General features: G+C 42.9%; 1 protein-coding gene across 1 annotated transcript in view; it reads left to right on the forward strand.

Annotated features, from left to right (window-relative positions):
- Window positions 1-14,903, forward strand: part of kif6 (kinesin family member 6) — a 541,049-nt gene that overhangs the window by 75,537 nt on the left and 450,609 nt on the right. The window contains exons 4-5 of the mRNA XM_060854513.1: window positions 2,335-2,482; window positions 11,830-11,939. Of these exons, the coding sequence (XP_060710496.1) occupies window positions 2,335-2,482; window positions 11,830-11,939 (258 nt within the window). The remainder of the gene's footprint in view (window positions 1-2,334; window positions 2,483-11,829; window positions 11,940-14,903) is intronic.

Raw genomic sequence — 14,903 nt, forward strand, 5'->3', positions numbered from 1 at the left:
GCAGGTCAAGAGGTCAAAATGAAGACCTTATAAACTATAACTCATCGAAAATAGCATAAATACTCAACTGACCGCACCTGCCCAATTACCTGCTTCCTCTTGTCCCATGTCACTTTATGATCTTCTTCACAACCTTTTTTTTTATTTATTGCAAACATATACTTATTTTAATTTTTTAAATCACCATTCACAGCTCCCATAGCAGTTTGGTACAGTATTTGCATGTCATGAAAGAAATTTAATATTCCTTGCAGTTGCAAAAGCCAAAGGCATTTCTTGCTCATGCAGGATACAATTTGCATACACTGAGACAATGAGGGGGGCTGATAACTGAATAGAATCTTGCTGAACTTTGGCAGCAATACCTTAGACCACTACACCTTGGCAGCAGCTGCCGCTCAGCACAGGACCTTAGAATGTTCCAGTCTGCAACATTCAGTTGAGGTTAACTTTTTACATTGGAAGGCCACATTCTGGGCAGACCAAAGAGTGTCTTTCACTGAGTTGATGGTTCTCCAGGCACAATCAATGTTTGCCTTAGTGTATGACCCGGGTAGCAGCCCATAGAACACGGAATTCTGTGTCACAGAGCTGCTTGCGACAAACCTCATCAAACATCGCTGCATCTCTCTTCAGACATTCTTTACAAAGGTGCAATCCATAAGGAAATGTGTGACGGTCTCCTCACCAGGCTAGCAGCTTCAAGGGCAGACTGCGGTGGTGCACAGAGAATAGGTGTGCATCAAGCTACATCTTGGTGCTTGTTGGAAAGTTCTGGTGTTGAGGAATGCTACCAAATGACTTTGATAACCTGGCCAGGGAACACGTGACAGGATCCACCTTCCTTTACCTGCAGGGTCTCAAGGATGCTACATTCCGACTACGTCCTGATGGAAGTATGGTCAGAGATGTTTGTCTTTGCACGTTTTTAAACAAAGAATAAGTAATACAGAATAGTCCAACTACTTGGAGTATTCTGTAGCCAGACCTATCTTTCGCAACATTCTGGAATTCTGCTGCTAATATTCCTTTACTTCTGCTGTTCTTTATCCTTCAAACTTTAAACCAACTCTTTGATCAACGTCAATATCTATTCTGAAAGTGGCTTCTGACATATCTTGGGATATTTTTCTTTAAGGATGCTGTTATTGGAATACCAGCACTTGCAAATTCCTCTTCAAATCTCACATTTTTCCTGATTTGGAACTAATTGCAATTCCTTTATTATCTATGGATCAAAATCCTTCAATGCCCTTCCTACAGTGATTACTGAGGACTGGAGTGGTTTAAGAAGTCAGCTCAACATGACATTCTTCAGGACAAAGGAGGCAATTGCCTAGCAATTCCAGGAAATGTTCTCAGGACTCGAGTTCAAATCTCTCTGTGGCAAATGATGATTCATTTTTAAAAATCTGGCATTAGAATGTTGACGATGTCGTAAAAAATGTCCCCATCAACCCATTTGGTTCTTTAGGGAACATAAATTGCCATCCTTGCCTTGACCTGCTTGCATGTGACTCCAGATCCACAGCTTTATGGATCACTCTTACTGTTCTATGCAATGGCTAAGCAAGACACTTACTTCAAGGACAACTCAGAAAGAGAAATAAACACTGGCCCAGCTAGTGACACTCACATGCCATGAATGAATAAAAACAAAAGGAATATGGGGAAAATAACCAGAGACTCCTGTATCCCATGAATGAATTTTTAAAAAAATCTCACTGTTACTATAATTCTGTTCTGTGCTAAGGGTCTGGCATATCCTTTTTGTTTGGTCACTGTAGCATGAAGGGTGGAATTTAAGACATAGGCCAATCAGCAATAATTCTGGAAGTTTGGACATTCACTTTAGGTGACTCTGTGGCAGTTGCTCCTCTTTTGTAAGACTGCAGAATTTCGTCAGCCTCAGTTTGCTGTCTTTTTTCCCCCATAGATAAGGTTGTGAACACATATGACACTAGAAGTCTGGCAAAAATATTACAGTATGGCTGACCTGGTCAACTAATTGGTTCAATGCAGCCCTAAACCAGAATAGTTTCTGAAGAAGTGTCAGACTGAAACCAAATCATTAACGTTGTTTCTCTCTCCACAGATGATACTAGACATGCTGAGTTTCACTAGCATTGTCTGTGTTTGAGTGGAACACCTGGCTGTGGCTGGTACAGTCGTGTCAAAATTCTGATCAAAAGACAAATCCAGGCCATCTCTGTCTTGTCTGTTGGCCTATAAATGTTTGGGATGACCGAGATCAAATAACACTAGATTGAAGTATGTGATTAATAATTAGCAATCCTAAAACACATTTCTTGTTCTGCACACGCTCTTTTCCAGTGTCCTTGCAGGCTACAATGGCACGATTTTTGCTTATGGACAGACAGGCAGCGGAAAGACATTCACTGTCACAGGAGGAGCAGAGCGATACAGTGACAGGGGCATCATTCCCAGGACACTCTCATATATCTTTGGGGAGTTTCAGAAGGTAAGATGCTTTGTCTGTTGTTTCTAATGCAAAAGCAGTAGGTGGGTTGGTTACAGTTGCAAAGGAAGCAAAGTGTTATCCAAATATTTAAACTTGTGCAGGCAGTCGTGTGGAATGCCAGGAAATCTGTTACTGCCTTATAATATAAATTAACTTGTAAAGAAAATATTGAGAAGAGTGGGAATTCAGAGCAGATGACCATGTGCTTACTTTTAGCCTGGTTTAGATTTTTATTTTTAGATTTAATGTCATGCGTCTCAGCCTCAATCTCCACCAGTCTGTAAAACCACATCTGTCGAGAATTTCAGCAGCTAAGTTGGTTTGTGGGTTGGGGATCCTGTCTGGAAGATGAAAATTATGTAAACTTGTACTGTTTGTTCTTTACCTGGCTCAACTGCCTCAGCAGGAGACATAGAAAACTTAACAAAATCACAGCTGATGGACATTTCCTCCTGAAGGCCAAAGTTTAAGCTTTGGATATGTCATTAACTGTTGTAATTATCTCTGTTGCAATATCTTACTCCTTCATTAATTTTCTGGCAGTTTTAAAGTCTAGTTTGTTCCCTTTTCCTGTTGTACAGTATATCCAGTGTTCAACATTTTCAGTAATTTTTACTGGATACAACTTGAAAAAGGGGTACATACTATTTTATTGTATTATTGCATCTGTCCAATGAGCTTGAGATTCTATACGTTCTTCAGAACCAGCCAGCATCTTTTGCTCATAAAATCTCACTTATTTGCCATAATAGGTTTGCCATTTCAAGATGTGCCACTGACTAAAGGTGACAATCCATTTGTGCTTTATCTTATATGGCTTTCATGTACCACTGCTGCCAAATATTCATTTTGAAGACATTCAAAGTGAAATTTCACATTTGAACCAGTTATGCAGAACAGCCTTAACGATTGCCTCAGATATCTGCTTTCTCCCCTTGCTTTCATTCAGTTTCTTTCTGCATACAGGTAGTCACCTTGGATTTGTCATTGGTCTTAGGCCTACAGGAAGAAATGTCCACCAGCTCTGATTTTGTTAAGTTTTCTATGTCTCCCGCTGAGGCAGTTGAGCAAGGAAAAGAACAAACAGTGGAAGTTTACATAATTTTCATCTTCCAGACAGGATTCCTGAAGAAGGGCTTATGCCCGAAAAGTCTATTCTCCTGCTCCGCGGATGCTGCCTGGCCTGCTGCGCTTTTCCAGCACCACACTTTTCAACTCAGGATTCCCCAACCCACAAACCAACTTAGCTGCTGAAATTCTCGACAGGTGTGATTTTAGAGACTGGTGGAGATTGACGCACCCACATTGTGGGTGATACACAAGTGTACTATAAAGTCAACATCAACAAAGGGAACAGCTTTCACCTGATGCCCTAGTTGCCATCAAAGCCTCACTCAGTTACCAATTCCTGAGAAAAAGTTTAAATAATGGAGTAAAATTGAAAACTGAGGGGCAGAAAGATTTGATGCTAATTCCGGCCAAAATATGGCACTGAGCAAATATTGGACTAGATGACCAAACGTTTTGTCAAAAGGGTAATTTTTAATGAATTTATTTATTCATTTGTGGGATGAGAGTGTCACTGGCTTTACTGGCATTTATTTTGCATCCCTAATCGCCCAGAGGGCAGGTAAGAATCAACCATATTGTTGTGGGTCTGGAGTCACATGTAGGCCAGACCAGATAAGGATGGCAGTTTCCTTCCCTAAAGGACATTAGTAAACCTGATGTTTTTTTCCAATACTTGACAATGATTTCATGGTCATCATTGGATTCTTAATTCCAGATATTTATGGAGTTCAAATTCCACCATCTGCCGTAGTGGAATTTGAACCTGGATTGCCAGAACATTATCTGGGTCTCTGGATTAACAGTCTAGTGATAATCTCAAAGGAGGATAGAGGGAGATGTTTGGAGAAGAAATTCTAGAATTTATTGCCCTTGTAATTGAAAGCACAGCCACCAATTTAAAAGAAAATAAAAGTGGAGCTGCTCAAGAGACTAAAATTATGGATTATATTTAACTAAGTATTCAGAGCTGGAAGAGATTTATATAATAGAACATTGCTTTTGAGATGTGGGTTTTGATGGTTAGGCCTGCATTTATTATGGCTTGTTTTATTTTGTCTTTTTTTATTGTCTGCAGTAGGGTTAGGGTTAACCTTGTTATCCTTCAGAAGGTGATTGTGAGCTACCTGTTTGATCTATTGTAGTGCCTGGAAGTGGGTACACCAATAGTACTGTTAGGAATGATTTTGACACCGTGATTGTGAAAGACTAGTAATATAGTTACAAGTCAAGATGAGTTTAGTTTGGACTGTATATGGCAAGGCTGCATACGTTAAATCTGATCATTTGGTTGTGGGATTTCTTGCCCTGTTGAGAGCGCGGTGTTGGAAGAGACAGCAGGTCAGGCAACATCCAAGGAGCAGGGCAATCAACATTTCGGGCATAAGCCCTTCATCAGGAATCCGGCTTATGCCCAAAACATGATTCTCCTGCTCCTCGGTTGCTGCCTGACTAGCAGCGCTTTTCCAGCTCCACATTCTCGACTCTGATCTCCAGCATCTGTAGTCCTCACTTTCTCCAAGTGGATTTCTTTCCCTGTTTGGCATACAAATAGTTCAGTGTTTTAACTTCAGGTTGCTACTCATTTTTTAGCATGCTGTTCCTTGCATGCCCTCAGCAATCTTTGGACCAGGGTTGATTCACCAGCTTCATGTTATTGTGAGACTGGGGAAGATGCTGGGCTATGAGGTTACAGATTGTGGTTAAATACAATTCTGCTGTCATTGAGAGTTCATCTTGTCTCGTAGATGCCCAGTTCTGGTTGCTAGATCTATTTGAAATATGTTCAGTTAACGCAGTATTAGTGCCACACAGTATCCTGGAGGATATGATCAGTGTAAAGGTAGGGCATCCTCTTCACAAGGACTGTGCACTTGTCACTCCTGCCAATTGTATCATCAACAAATGCAACTGCAAAAAATGAATTGGTTAGGAAGAGGCCAAGTAGGTGTTTCCAGAGTGGGAGGGGGAGTTGAAATGGGCCACGGGGCGGTGCGGTGTGGTTGATTGGTGTGGGTGTCACTGCCTGTCTCCGACCTCGTCTAACAGCTATATACTATGGAACCTGCCCAACTCCATCAGTAGTGGTGCTACCATGCTAGTCTTGGCACTGAACATTGAAGTTCTGCACCCAGAATACATTCTATGCTAAGGCCACCTTCAATGCTCCCTCCAGTTAGTGTAATGTAAGGTAATCAGAGGCCAGTTAAGAATCAGCCATATTGTTGTTGGTCTGGAGTCACATGTAGACCAGACCACGTACTGATGACTGATGTCCTTTAAGGAATGAAATCTATAAACCAGATATATTTTTATGATAATTGAAAGTGGTTACATGGTTGTCGTTATGCTAGCTTTTTGTTCCAGATGTTGTTGTGTCCAATTTTGTATTCAGTTCAAATTTCAGCATATACCATGGTGGGATTCAAACCCATGTCCCTCGAAAATTAACCTAAGATTCTGAGTTACTGGTCCAAGGGACACAAGTGGGCAAAAAAACAAATTCTGGATTAGTGGTGCTGGAAGAGCACAGCAGTTCAGGCAGCATCCAAGGAGCAGCGAAATCGACGTTTCGGGCAAAAGCCCTTCATCAGGAATAAAGGCAGTGAGCCTGAAGTGTGGAGAGATAAGCTAGTGGAGGGTGGGGTGGGGAGAAAGTAGCATAGAGTACAATGGGTGAGTTGGGGAGGGGATGAAGGTGACAGGTCAGGGAGGAGAGGGTGGAGTGGATAGGTGGAAAAGGAGATAGGCAGGTAGAACAAGTCGGGACAAGTCATGGGGACAATGCTGAGCTGGAAGTTTGGAACTAGGGTGAGGTGGGGGAAGGGGAAATGAGGAAACTGTTGAGGTCCACATTGATGCCCTGGGGTTGAAGTGTTCCGAGGCGGAAGATGAGGCGTTCTTCTGGTGGTGAGGGGGCGGTGGTGAAGGAGGCCAAGGACCTCCATGTCCTCGGCAGAGTGGGAGGGGGAGTTGAAATGTTGAGCCACGGAGCGGTGCGGTTGATTGGTGTGGGTGTCCTGGAGATGTTCCCTAAAGCGCTCTGCTAGGAGGCGCCCAGTCTCCCCAATGTAGAGGAGACCGCATCGGGAGCAACAGATACAATAAACGACATTAGTGGATATGCAGGTAAAACTTTGGGTGTGGAAGGCTCCTTTAGGGCCTTGGATAGAGGTGAGGGAGGAAGTGTGGGTGCAGATTTTACAGTTCCTGCGGTGGCTGGGGAAAGTGCCAGGATGAGAGGGTGGGTTGTAGGAGGGCGTGGACCTGACCAGGTAGTCACGGAGGATCGGTCTTTGCGGAAGGCGGAAAGGGGTGGGGAGGGAAATATATCCGTGGTGGTGGGGTCTTTTTGGAGGTGGCGGAAATGTCGGCGGATGATTTGGTTTATGCGAAGGTATGTAGGGTGGAAGGTGAGCACTAAGGGCGTTCTATCCTTGTTACGGTTGGAGGGGTGGGGTCTGAGGGCGGAGGTGCGGGATATGGACGAGATGCGTTGGAGGGCATCTTTAACCACGTGGGAAGGGAAATTGCGGTCTCTAAAGAAGGAGGCCATCTGGTGTGTTCTGTGGTGGAACTGGTCCTCCTGGGAGCAGATACGGCAGAGGCGGAGGAATTGGGAATACGGGATGGCATTTTTGCAAGAGGTAGGGTGGGAAGATGTGTAATCCAGGTAGTTGTGAGAGTTGGTGGGTTTGTAAAAAATGTCAGTGTCAAGTCGGTCGTCATTAATGGAGATGGAGAGGTCCAGGAAGGGGAGAGAGGTGTCAGAGATGGACCAGGTATATTTAAGTTGAAAATGTGTTGCTGGTTAAAGCACAGCAGGTTAAGCAGCATCCAAGGAACAGGACGTTCGACGTTTCAGGCCAGAGCCCTTCATCAGGAATGAGGGGCTCTGGCCCGAAACGTCGAATTTCCTGTTCCTTGGATGCTGCCTAACCTGTTGAAAATGCGTTGCTGGTTAAAGCACAGTCGGTCAGGCAGCATCCAAGGAATAGGAAATTCAACGTTCTGCCTAACCTGCTGTGCTTTAACCAGCAACACATTTTCAACTGTGATCTCCAGCATCTGTAGACGTCACTTTTTACAGGTATATTTAAGGTCAGGGTGGAATGTGTTGGTGAAGTTGATGAATTGCTCCACCTTTCACGGGAGCATGAGGTGGCACCAATGCAGTCATCAGTGTAGCGGAGGAAGAGGTGGGGAGTGGTGCCGGTGTAATTATGGAATATCGACTGTTCAACGTAGCCAACAAAGAGACAGGCATAGCTGGGGCCCATATGTGTGCCCATAGCGACCTCTTTGGTCTGGAGGAAGTGGGAGGATTCGAAGGAGAAATTGTTAAGGGTGAGGACCAGTTCGGCCAAACAAATGGGAGTGTTGGTGGAAGGATACTGTTGAGGACGTCTGGAGAGGAAAAAAATGGAGGGCTTGGAGGCCCTGGTCATGGCGGATGGAGGTGTAGAGGGATTGTATATCCATGGTGAAGATGAGGCATTGGGGGCCAGGGAAACGGAAATCTTGGAGGAGGTGGAGGGTGTGGGTGGTATCTTGAACGTATATGGGGAGTTCCTGGACTAGGGGGGATAGGACAGTGTCGAGGTAGGTAGAGATGAGTTCAGTGAGGCAGAGCATGCTGAGACAATAGGTCAGCCAGGGTGGTCAGGCTTGTGGATCTTGGGAAGGAGGTAGAACCGGGCAGTGCGGGGTTCCCGGACTATGAGGTTGGAAGCTGTGGGTGGGAGATCTCCTGAGGTGATGAGGTTCTGTATGGTCTGGGAGATGATGGTTTGGTGATGGGGGTGGGGTGGAGATGTGTCCTCGAGTTGGCGTTTGGCTTCAGCGGTGTAGAGGTCAGTGCACCAGACTACCACTGCGCCCCCTTTTATCTGCTGGCTTGATGTTGAGGTTGGGATTGGAGCAGAGGGATTGGAGGGCTGCGTGTTGTGAAGGTGAGAGGTTGGAGTAGGGGAGGGGGGTAGACAGACTGAGGCAGTTAATGTCCTGGCGGCAGTTAGAAATGAAGAGGTCGAGGGCAGGTAATAGGTCAGCGTGGGGTGTCCAGGGTGGATGCAGTGTGTTGGAGGTGGGCGAAGGGGTCCTCGGAAGGTGGGCAGGAATCCTGATTGTGAAAGTAAGCACGGAGGTGGAGGCGACGGAAGAATTGTTCGACGTCACGGCATGTATTAAATTCATTGATGCGTGGACGGAGGGGGATGAAGGTGAGTCCTTTGCTGAGGACTGATTGTTCGTCCTCAGTGAGGGGGTGGTCTGGGGGGATGGTGAAAACTTGGCAGGGCTGGGAGCTGGGATCTGGTGTGGGTGTGGAGCTGGGAGTGGGAGCGGAACCTGTAACTGGAGTGGGTGTAGTGGTGGGAGAAATGGGGGTGGAGTTATGAGCAGGGGTAGTGTTCCCCTCGGGGTTCTGGGGTGTGGGGTCTGTGGGGGGGCGTGTCAACATAATGCAGGTGAGTGGTGTTGATGGGGACGGAGGTGGTGGTGACCACGGCAGTAGGAGTGGCGGAAGTCACTGAGCATGTAGCATCAGCGATGATGTGAAGGGCAGAAGTGATGTCACATGTGATGCATGAGGAATTGTGAGGGGCTGAAGTGGTTGTGGGAATGGCCAGGATGGGGGTGGAAGTGACATCATCAATCAGCGTGGGGGTGGCAGCTGCATCAGCCGCATGGCTAATGGCGTCTGAGTAGTTTCCAAGGCCAGGGGAATCTTTTGGAATGTTTGAAGAGCGCTGGTTATGGAGATGGGTAGATAATAGTTTGTTGTACCTACAGTTTTTGATGTTTGAGGTGGAATTGAAATACTGTTTGTTGAGAGTACGAATTCTCCTGAGGATGTAGTACAGAGTGGGTCCTTTGCAATTCTGAGAGAGTGTGGCCTTCAGCTGAGGCAGGGCTGATTGTAGAGAGGTTAGGTGCCGGCGCATTGCTGCGAACATGGAGCGGAGGATCTTGAAGGAGAACTTAGTAATGAGAGCTTCGCCTGGTTGTTAGTTGTGTGTGTGCTGTTGTTGTGTCCAGTGCCAACATCATGCTGGTGCTTTGTTTTAGTTTTATTTACAGTTACAGAGAAAGGGGGAGGCCATGAAGGAATTTGCGAACAAGTATGAGAATTTGCAATATGAAGCATTGGTTAATGAAGAGCTTTTAGAAAGGTCATTGAGCGGAGCTGATGTGTGAATAGGGATTGAGCATAGATATCAGAATTCTGAATGATATCAAGTTTATCAAGGGTAGAATATGGGAGGCTACCTGGGAGTACAGTATATTGGAATAGTTGTGTCAGGAAGTAACAAATGAGGATTTGGCTGATGTTACAGAAGTAGAGGTAGGCATTTTTAGTGATGTAGATATGTTGTCAGAAAGTCATCATGATTTTGATATAACAAACAAGGGGTAGGGCTTATGCAATTAATGGTAGGGTCTTAAGTAGTGCTGTAGAACAGATTTAAGGGTGCAGGTATGTAATTCTTTGAAATTTGCATCACATATAGACAGGGTAATTAAAAAGATGTTTGGCATACCTGCCTTCATTGCTCAGTTCTTTGCGTAAAGGAGTTGGACAATCACATTGAGGTTGTACAGGACATTGGTGAAACCTCATCTGGAATACTGTGTCCAGTTCTAGTTGCTCTGTTATAGGAAGGATATTATTAAGCTGAAGGGGGTTCAGAAGAGATTTACCAGGATGTTGCCAGGAATGAAAGGCTTGAGTTATAAAGAAAGGCTGGATAGGCTAGGACTTTATTCACTGGAGCGTAGGCGATTGAGAGGTGACCATATACAAGTTTATAAAATAATGAGGAATATGGTTAGAGTTGATGGTAGTTGTCTTTTCCTAGCATGGGTGATTTCAAGACTATGGGGCACATTTTTAAGAGAGAGAATTTAAAAATGAGGGGCAATTATTTTACAGGGTTGGTCGTTGTGGGATGGACTTGCTGACGAAGTGGGTGGATGTGGGTACAATTACAATGTTTAAAAGACATTTTAAGTACATGAATAAGAAACATTTGAAGGGATGTGGGCCAGGAACAGGCAGGGGGGCCTACTTAGTTAAGGATTATATTCGGCATGGACTGAAAGGTCTATTTCCATGCTGTATGACTTGATAACTCTATGAAATCAAACATAACACAAAGGTTGTGAACTTTCTGGTTCAGTCCCAGTCAGTTGCAGTTAGAAGAATAGGGTGTGTGGCCTGGAAAAAGTGTTTGTGAGGGGAATTGGCGACAGCAGCGCCAGTCCTTTCAATGTTCAGTTGGAGGATATGTTTGTTCATGATATACTAGATGTTAACAAGCAAATCTGATAGTTTAGAGACAGAGAGGAATTCAGACTAGTGGTATTGGGGAAGAATTGGATACTGTGAAAATTGCCAGTGTATTGTTGGATTATTTCTCTGAAGGGGTTGTATACCTAAGAAATTGAGGGGAATGGTATCAGCAGTGGTAACAGCATAGAGTGGGACAAGAAGCCATTGTGAGTAATTGTCTTGCTATAACTGGATCTTTAAGCATTGAGCCTGTCAAATGCAGTCCCATTCACTGTAGTGATATTGAAAACTATTGGAGAAACATGGTGGCAACTTTCTTGGGACCTTTTTTTAAATTCTGCTTCTTCAAACTTTGAGGCCCTACAGCCTTTGTTGTGGGCTAAAAACCAAGCAGTAGTCTCCTCTGTCTTCATGTAGGTCCAATTAGTCTGTAGTTAAAGCTGAAGCTTGACAAATGTTGGTTATTTAACTGCTAGGCCCCTTTCATCTTTGGTAAATTTCATTCCTCTTTTGACAATCATCTGCCACTGGGGATCCTGTTACCCCCTGAGCCAGGAAAATGACTTGAACCTGTAATGCGTTCAATGCATTTGGCAGAATTCTGTTTGAATTTGAGTACTGTCAGTGACAGGAAAAGTAGGCTTGTGTATTGTCAGTGAATTAGTCTTGTGTATTATTTCACATCTGCTGTATGACTTGGCTGTCAGTGCTGTACTACTTAGTGTCCAAATTGGCTTAATTGATTAGCCAACAGCACCTTGCATTACCTGAAGATGTCGAATGATAAAGCCTTCGTTCTTTATCCCTTGCATGACCATTTGAGTGACAGGGATTTTACCCAACTTGAGATGTTTAATAAAATTATTGGTGCAGTAAATTATTGAACTGAAAGTCAAAATGTGAAAATGTGCTATATGTACAATAAATGATACACCTAACCATCAGCTTGGCTTTTTTGTTATTTGTTTCATTTCCTCTGGGACAGGACAACAATAAAGTCTACACAACTCACATTTCCTACTTAGAAATCTACAATGAATGTGGTTATGATCTTCTTGATCCACATCATGATGCCTCCAAACTTGAAGACTTGCCGTGAGTTCAATTAATTTCAGCTGCCGTTTTCCTTGATCTGTTCCCTTTTTTCTCTCTCATAAGTAGTTCATTTGAGGAAAAGCATTATTAAGTTGCCAAAATAAAAGTTGAATAGGTTATTTACCATATTTACTGTCCGCACATCGGTTGCATGTTTGTGACTGTAAAATCCTATTGACTCATTGTTTCTGTACAGTTCTGATTATGGCTTTGTACGTTGTGTGGTCATGTGGTTTTATTTGAAGTTAGCTTTTGTTTATTTCTCTCAATTCTTTAAAGTTAAACATAATTTCTTGGCTCTCGTAGAAGAAAAGTAACCACCAAGTAAGTCATTCTAAGAGATTAAGAGAATGTGGAAGAATCTGGGCAGTGATAATCACTTCAAATAATTTTATCTTCCTGCAAAGTAATGACAATGCTGAAGGGTTTAATGTTTCATTGAAAATAAAATCAAACTCCCATATTTTGGTTGCTGACTTTTATAACCTGCAAGATACATGCGCTAAAAATAACATCAAGTTTGCGCCAGTCAAAAACAACCACCTAACTATTCTAGTCCCATTTACTAGCTCTTGGCCCATAGCCTTTTGTGCCTTGCCTTTGCAAGTGTGCATTTAGAGCTTGTCTTGGGTAGGAGGGATATTTAGGATTGAGCTGAGGACACCTTTCTTTATGGGATGGTCAATTTATGAAAGTCTCATCCACTAGGCTGTGGAGGCTGGGTCACTCAGTACATTCAAGAAAGATATTAATATTTTTTTCAATGTTAAAAGCGCCTTGTATAATGTGGATAGAGAAAGTGGGAATATGGCATTGTGGTAGACATCAGCCATGATCATACTGAATGGTGAAGCAGGCTCGAAGGACTGAATGACATGCTCCTCCTAATTTCATGTTTATATTTCTAAATCTTAATCAACCCACTATTGGCTTTTTCAGCATTTCTCTGATTAAATCTTATATCTCACACTGTCACCTCAGAACAGCCCAAGGCCATATCCCTGGCTTCCTCTAATTTATCTAAATACTAGCTCTAGAGGCCATTTTCTGTTTTTCAGGGTTAGCCTTCATAAGTATTCTCTACTTCCCTGCTGTCTTCTCAGTTTGTTGATAGTCTTCATGTTGTCTGATATCCAGTCATGAATAAGCCTTAATGCACTCCACATTAATGTCTCAGTCCCAATTCTTGAACTCAACACCACCTTCCTAACCTGCAATCTTCTTCCTGACCTCTCTGTCCCCACCCCCACTCCGGCCTATCACCCTCACCTTAAGCTCCTTCCACCTATCGCATTTCCAATGCCCCTCCCTCAAGTCCCTCCTCCCTACCTTTTATCTTAGCCTGCTGGGCACACTTTCCTTATTCCTGAAGAAGGTCTTATGCCCGAAACGTCGAATCTCCTGCTCATTGGATGCTGCCTGACCTGCTGCGCTTTTCCAGCAACACACATTTTCAGCTCTGATCTCCAGCATCGGCAGTCCTCACTTTCTCCTGGCTGCCATCAGTCCGGAGGAAGGGTCACGGCACCTGAAATGTTATTCTTTCACGGATGCTGCCAGATCTGCTGAGCTTTTTCAGTAACTTCTGTTTTCATTGCTCAGTTTTACATGTTTATTTAGTGCCTTTGGATACTTTGGGTATTTGTGAATTTAAAAGCAATATAAAAATAACCAGTAGTTGTACTTAATTAATAAGACTATTGAATTGAATTTTAGTTGTACCATTCATTTGATAAATACTTTGTCGCATTGATCTATAATTTGCCGCTTCAAGCACACGTCAGAGACAGCATATTGACACCAGCGTTTCTTAAATGTGCTATAAAATCTGGTGTATACTATACAAGTGAAAATAGCTGTTGAGAAAATTGTGTTCAGTTTGTGTGATATGTGATCTGGAAAGCTTGCATTTGAAAGTCTCACTGTGCCTAATTTTACTTGAACTTTACCTGGAGGAAATCCATCTGAAATAGTGTATTCTCTGCGAACTTTATGCAGGGTCTATTTGAGTGGAAACATCATCAGTTGGCTTTTTTATCATTCACACATGGGAGGTGGGCGTCGCTGGCTGGCCAACATTTATTGCTTGTCCCTATCTGCTCTCCAGAAGGTGGTGAACTGCCTTCTTGAATTGCTATACTCCACATGTTGGATTGGACGATCTTAGAATTCAGTTTGTTTATCTGAATCATAAACTATATTTGCAAATTTTTCAAATTTCTGAATTTGCCTATTTAATATTATTTTTTAACATGAGTTAATGCCATGACATTCACATATGAACAGAATTTCTGAAACTTAACATTCTGGAAAAATGGAAGAGACACTTCTTTTTGTTTGATTACAAAGCTCTGGACCACAGCTTATTCAGAGTTGTTCTTTCTCCACCACCGTAAAACCCACATGTTGGGGAACCTCTATATGAGAAACCGAATTTCTGGTGAACTTGTGATAAAGTTGTGGAGGTAGATTGGGAGCTGTAAAGAAATTTTGGTTCAATGAATTGGGATTGTGATTCATGCATTTCAAACTCCTTTCAAATTATAAAAAGTGCTCAAACATTGATTTTCCTCTTTAGCTCAAGACCCAAGGCTTGTATTTACTCTCACATTTGTACCTCTCTCCCATTTTGATAACATTAAATGTGATTTGATATGTTTGATGTAATTGTGTTACTTTTTAGTCCATGGTGGCAGAGGGTTAAATTCAGGGATAAGTCAACTAGAAGCTATGTAAATATTTTGGCAACATTTTAGACCCTATTAAATAGTAGAGTTAGTATTGTTAAAATACACACAACAAAATCAGTCTTTGTAAATTTACATTGTTTGCTATCATCAGGAAGTAGTGTTATTGAAGGCTGTTTGCAAGTACTTAATATACCATGTAATAATCTTTGTTAAAGTTGAATGAATATATTTTAACATCCATTAATCTGTTACTTTAGCATGATCAAGTCTACGG

The sequence above is a fragment of the Hemiscyllium ocellatum genome, chromosome 3 (assembly GCF_020745735.1).
Source record: "Hemiscyllium ocellatum isolate sHemOce1 chromosome 3, sHemOce1.pat.X.cur, whole genome shotgun sequence".
Classification (NCBI taxonomy): domain Eukaryota; kingdom Metazoa; phylum Chordata; class Chondrichthyes; order Orectolobiformes; family Hemiscylliidae; genus Hemiscyllium; species Hemiscyllium ocellatum.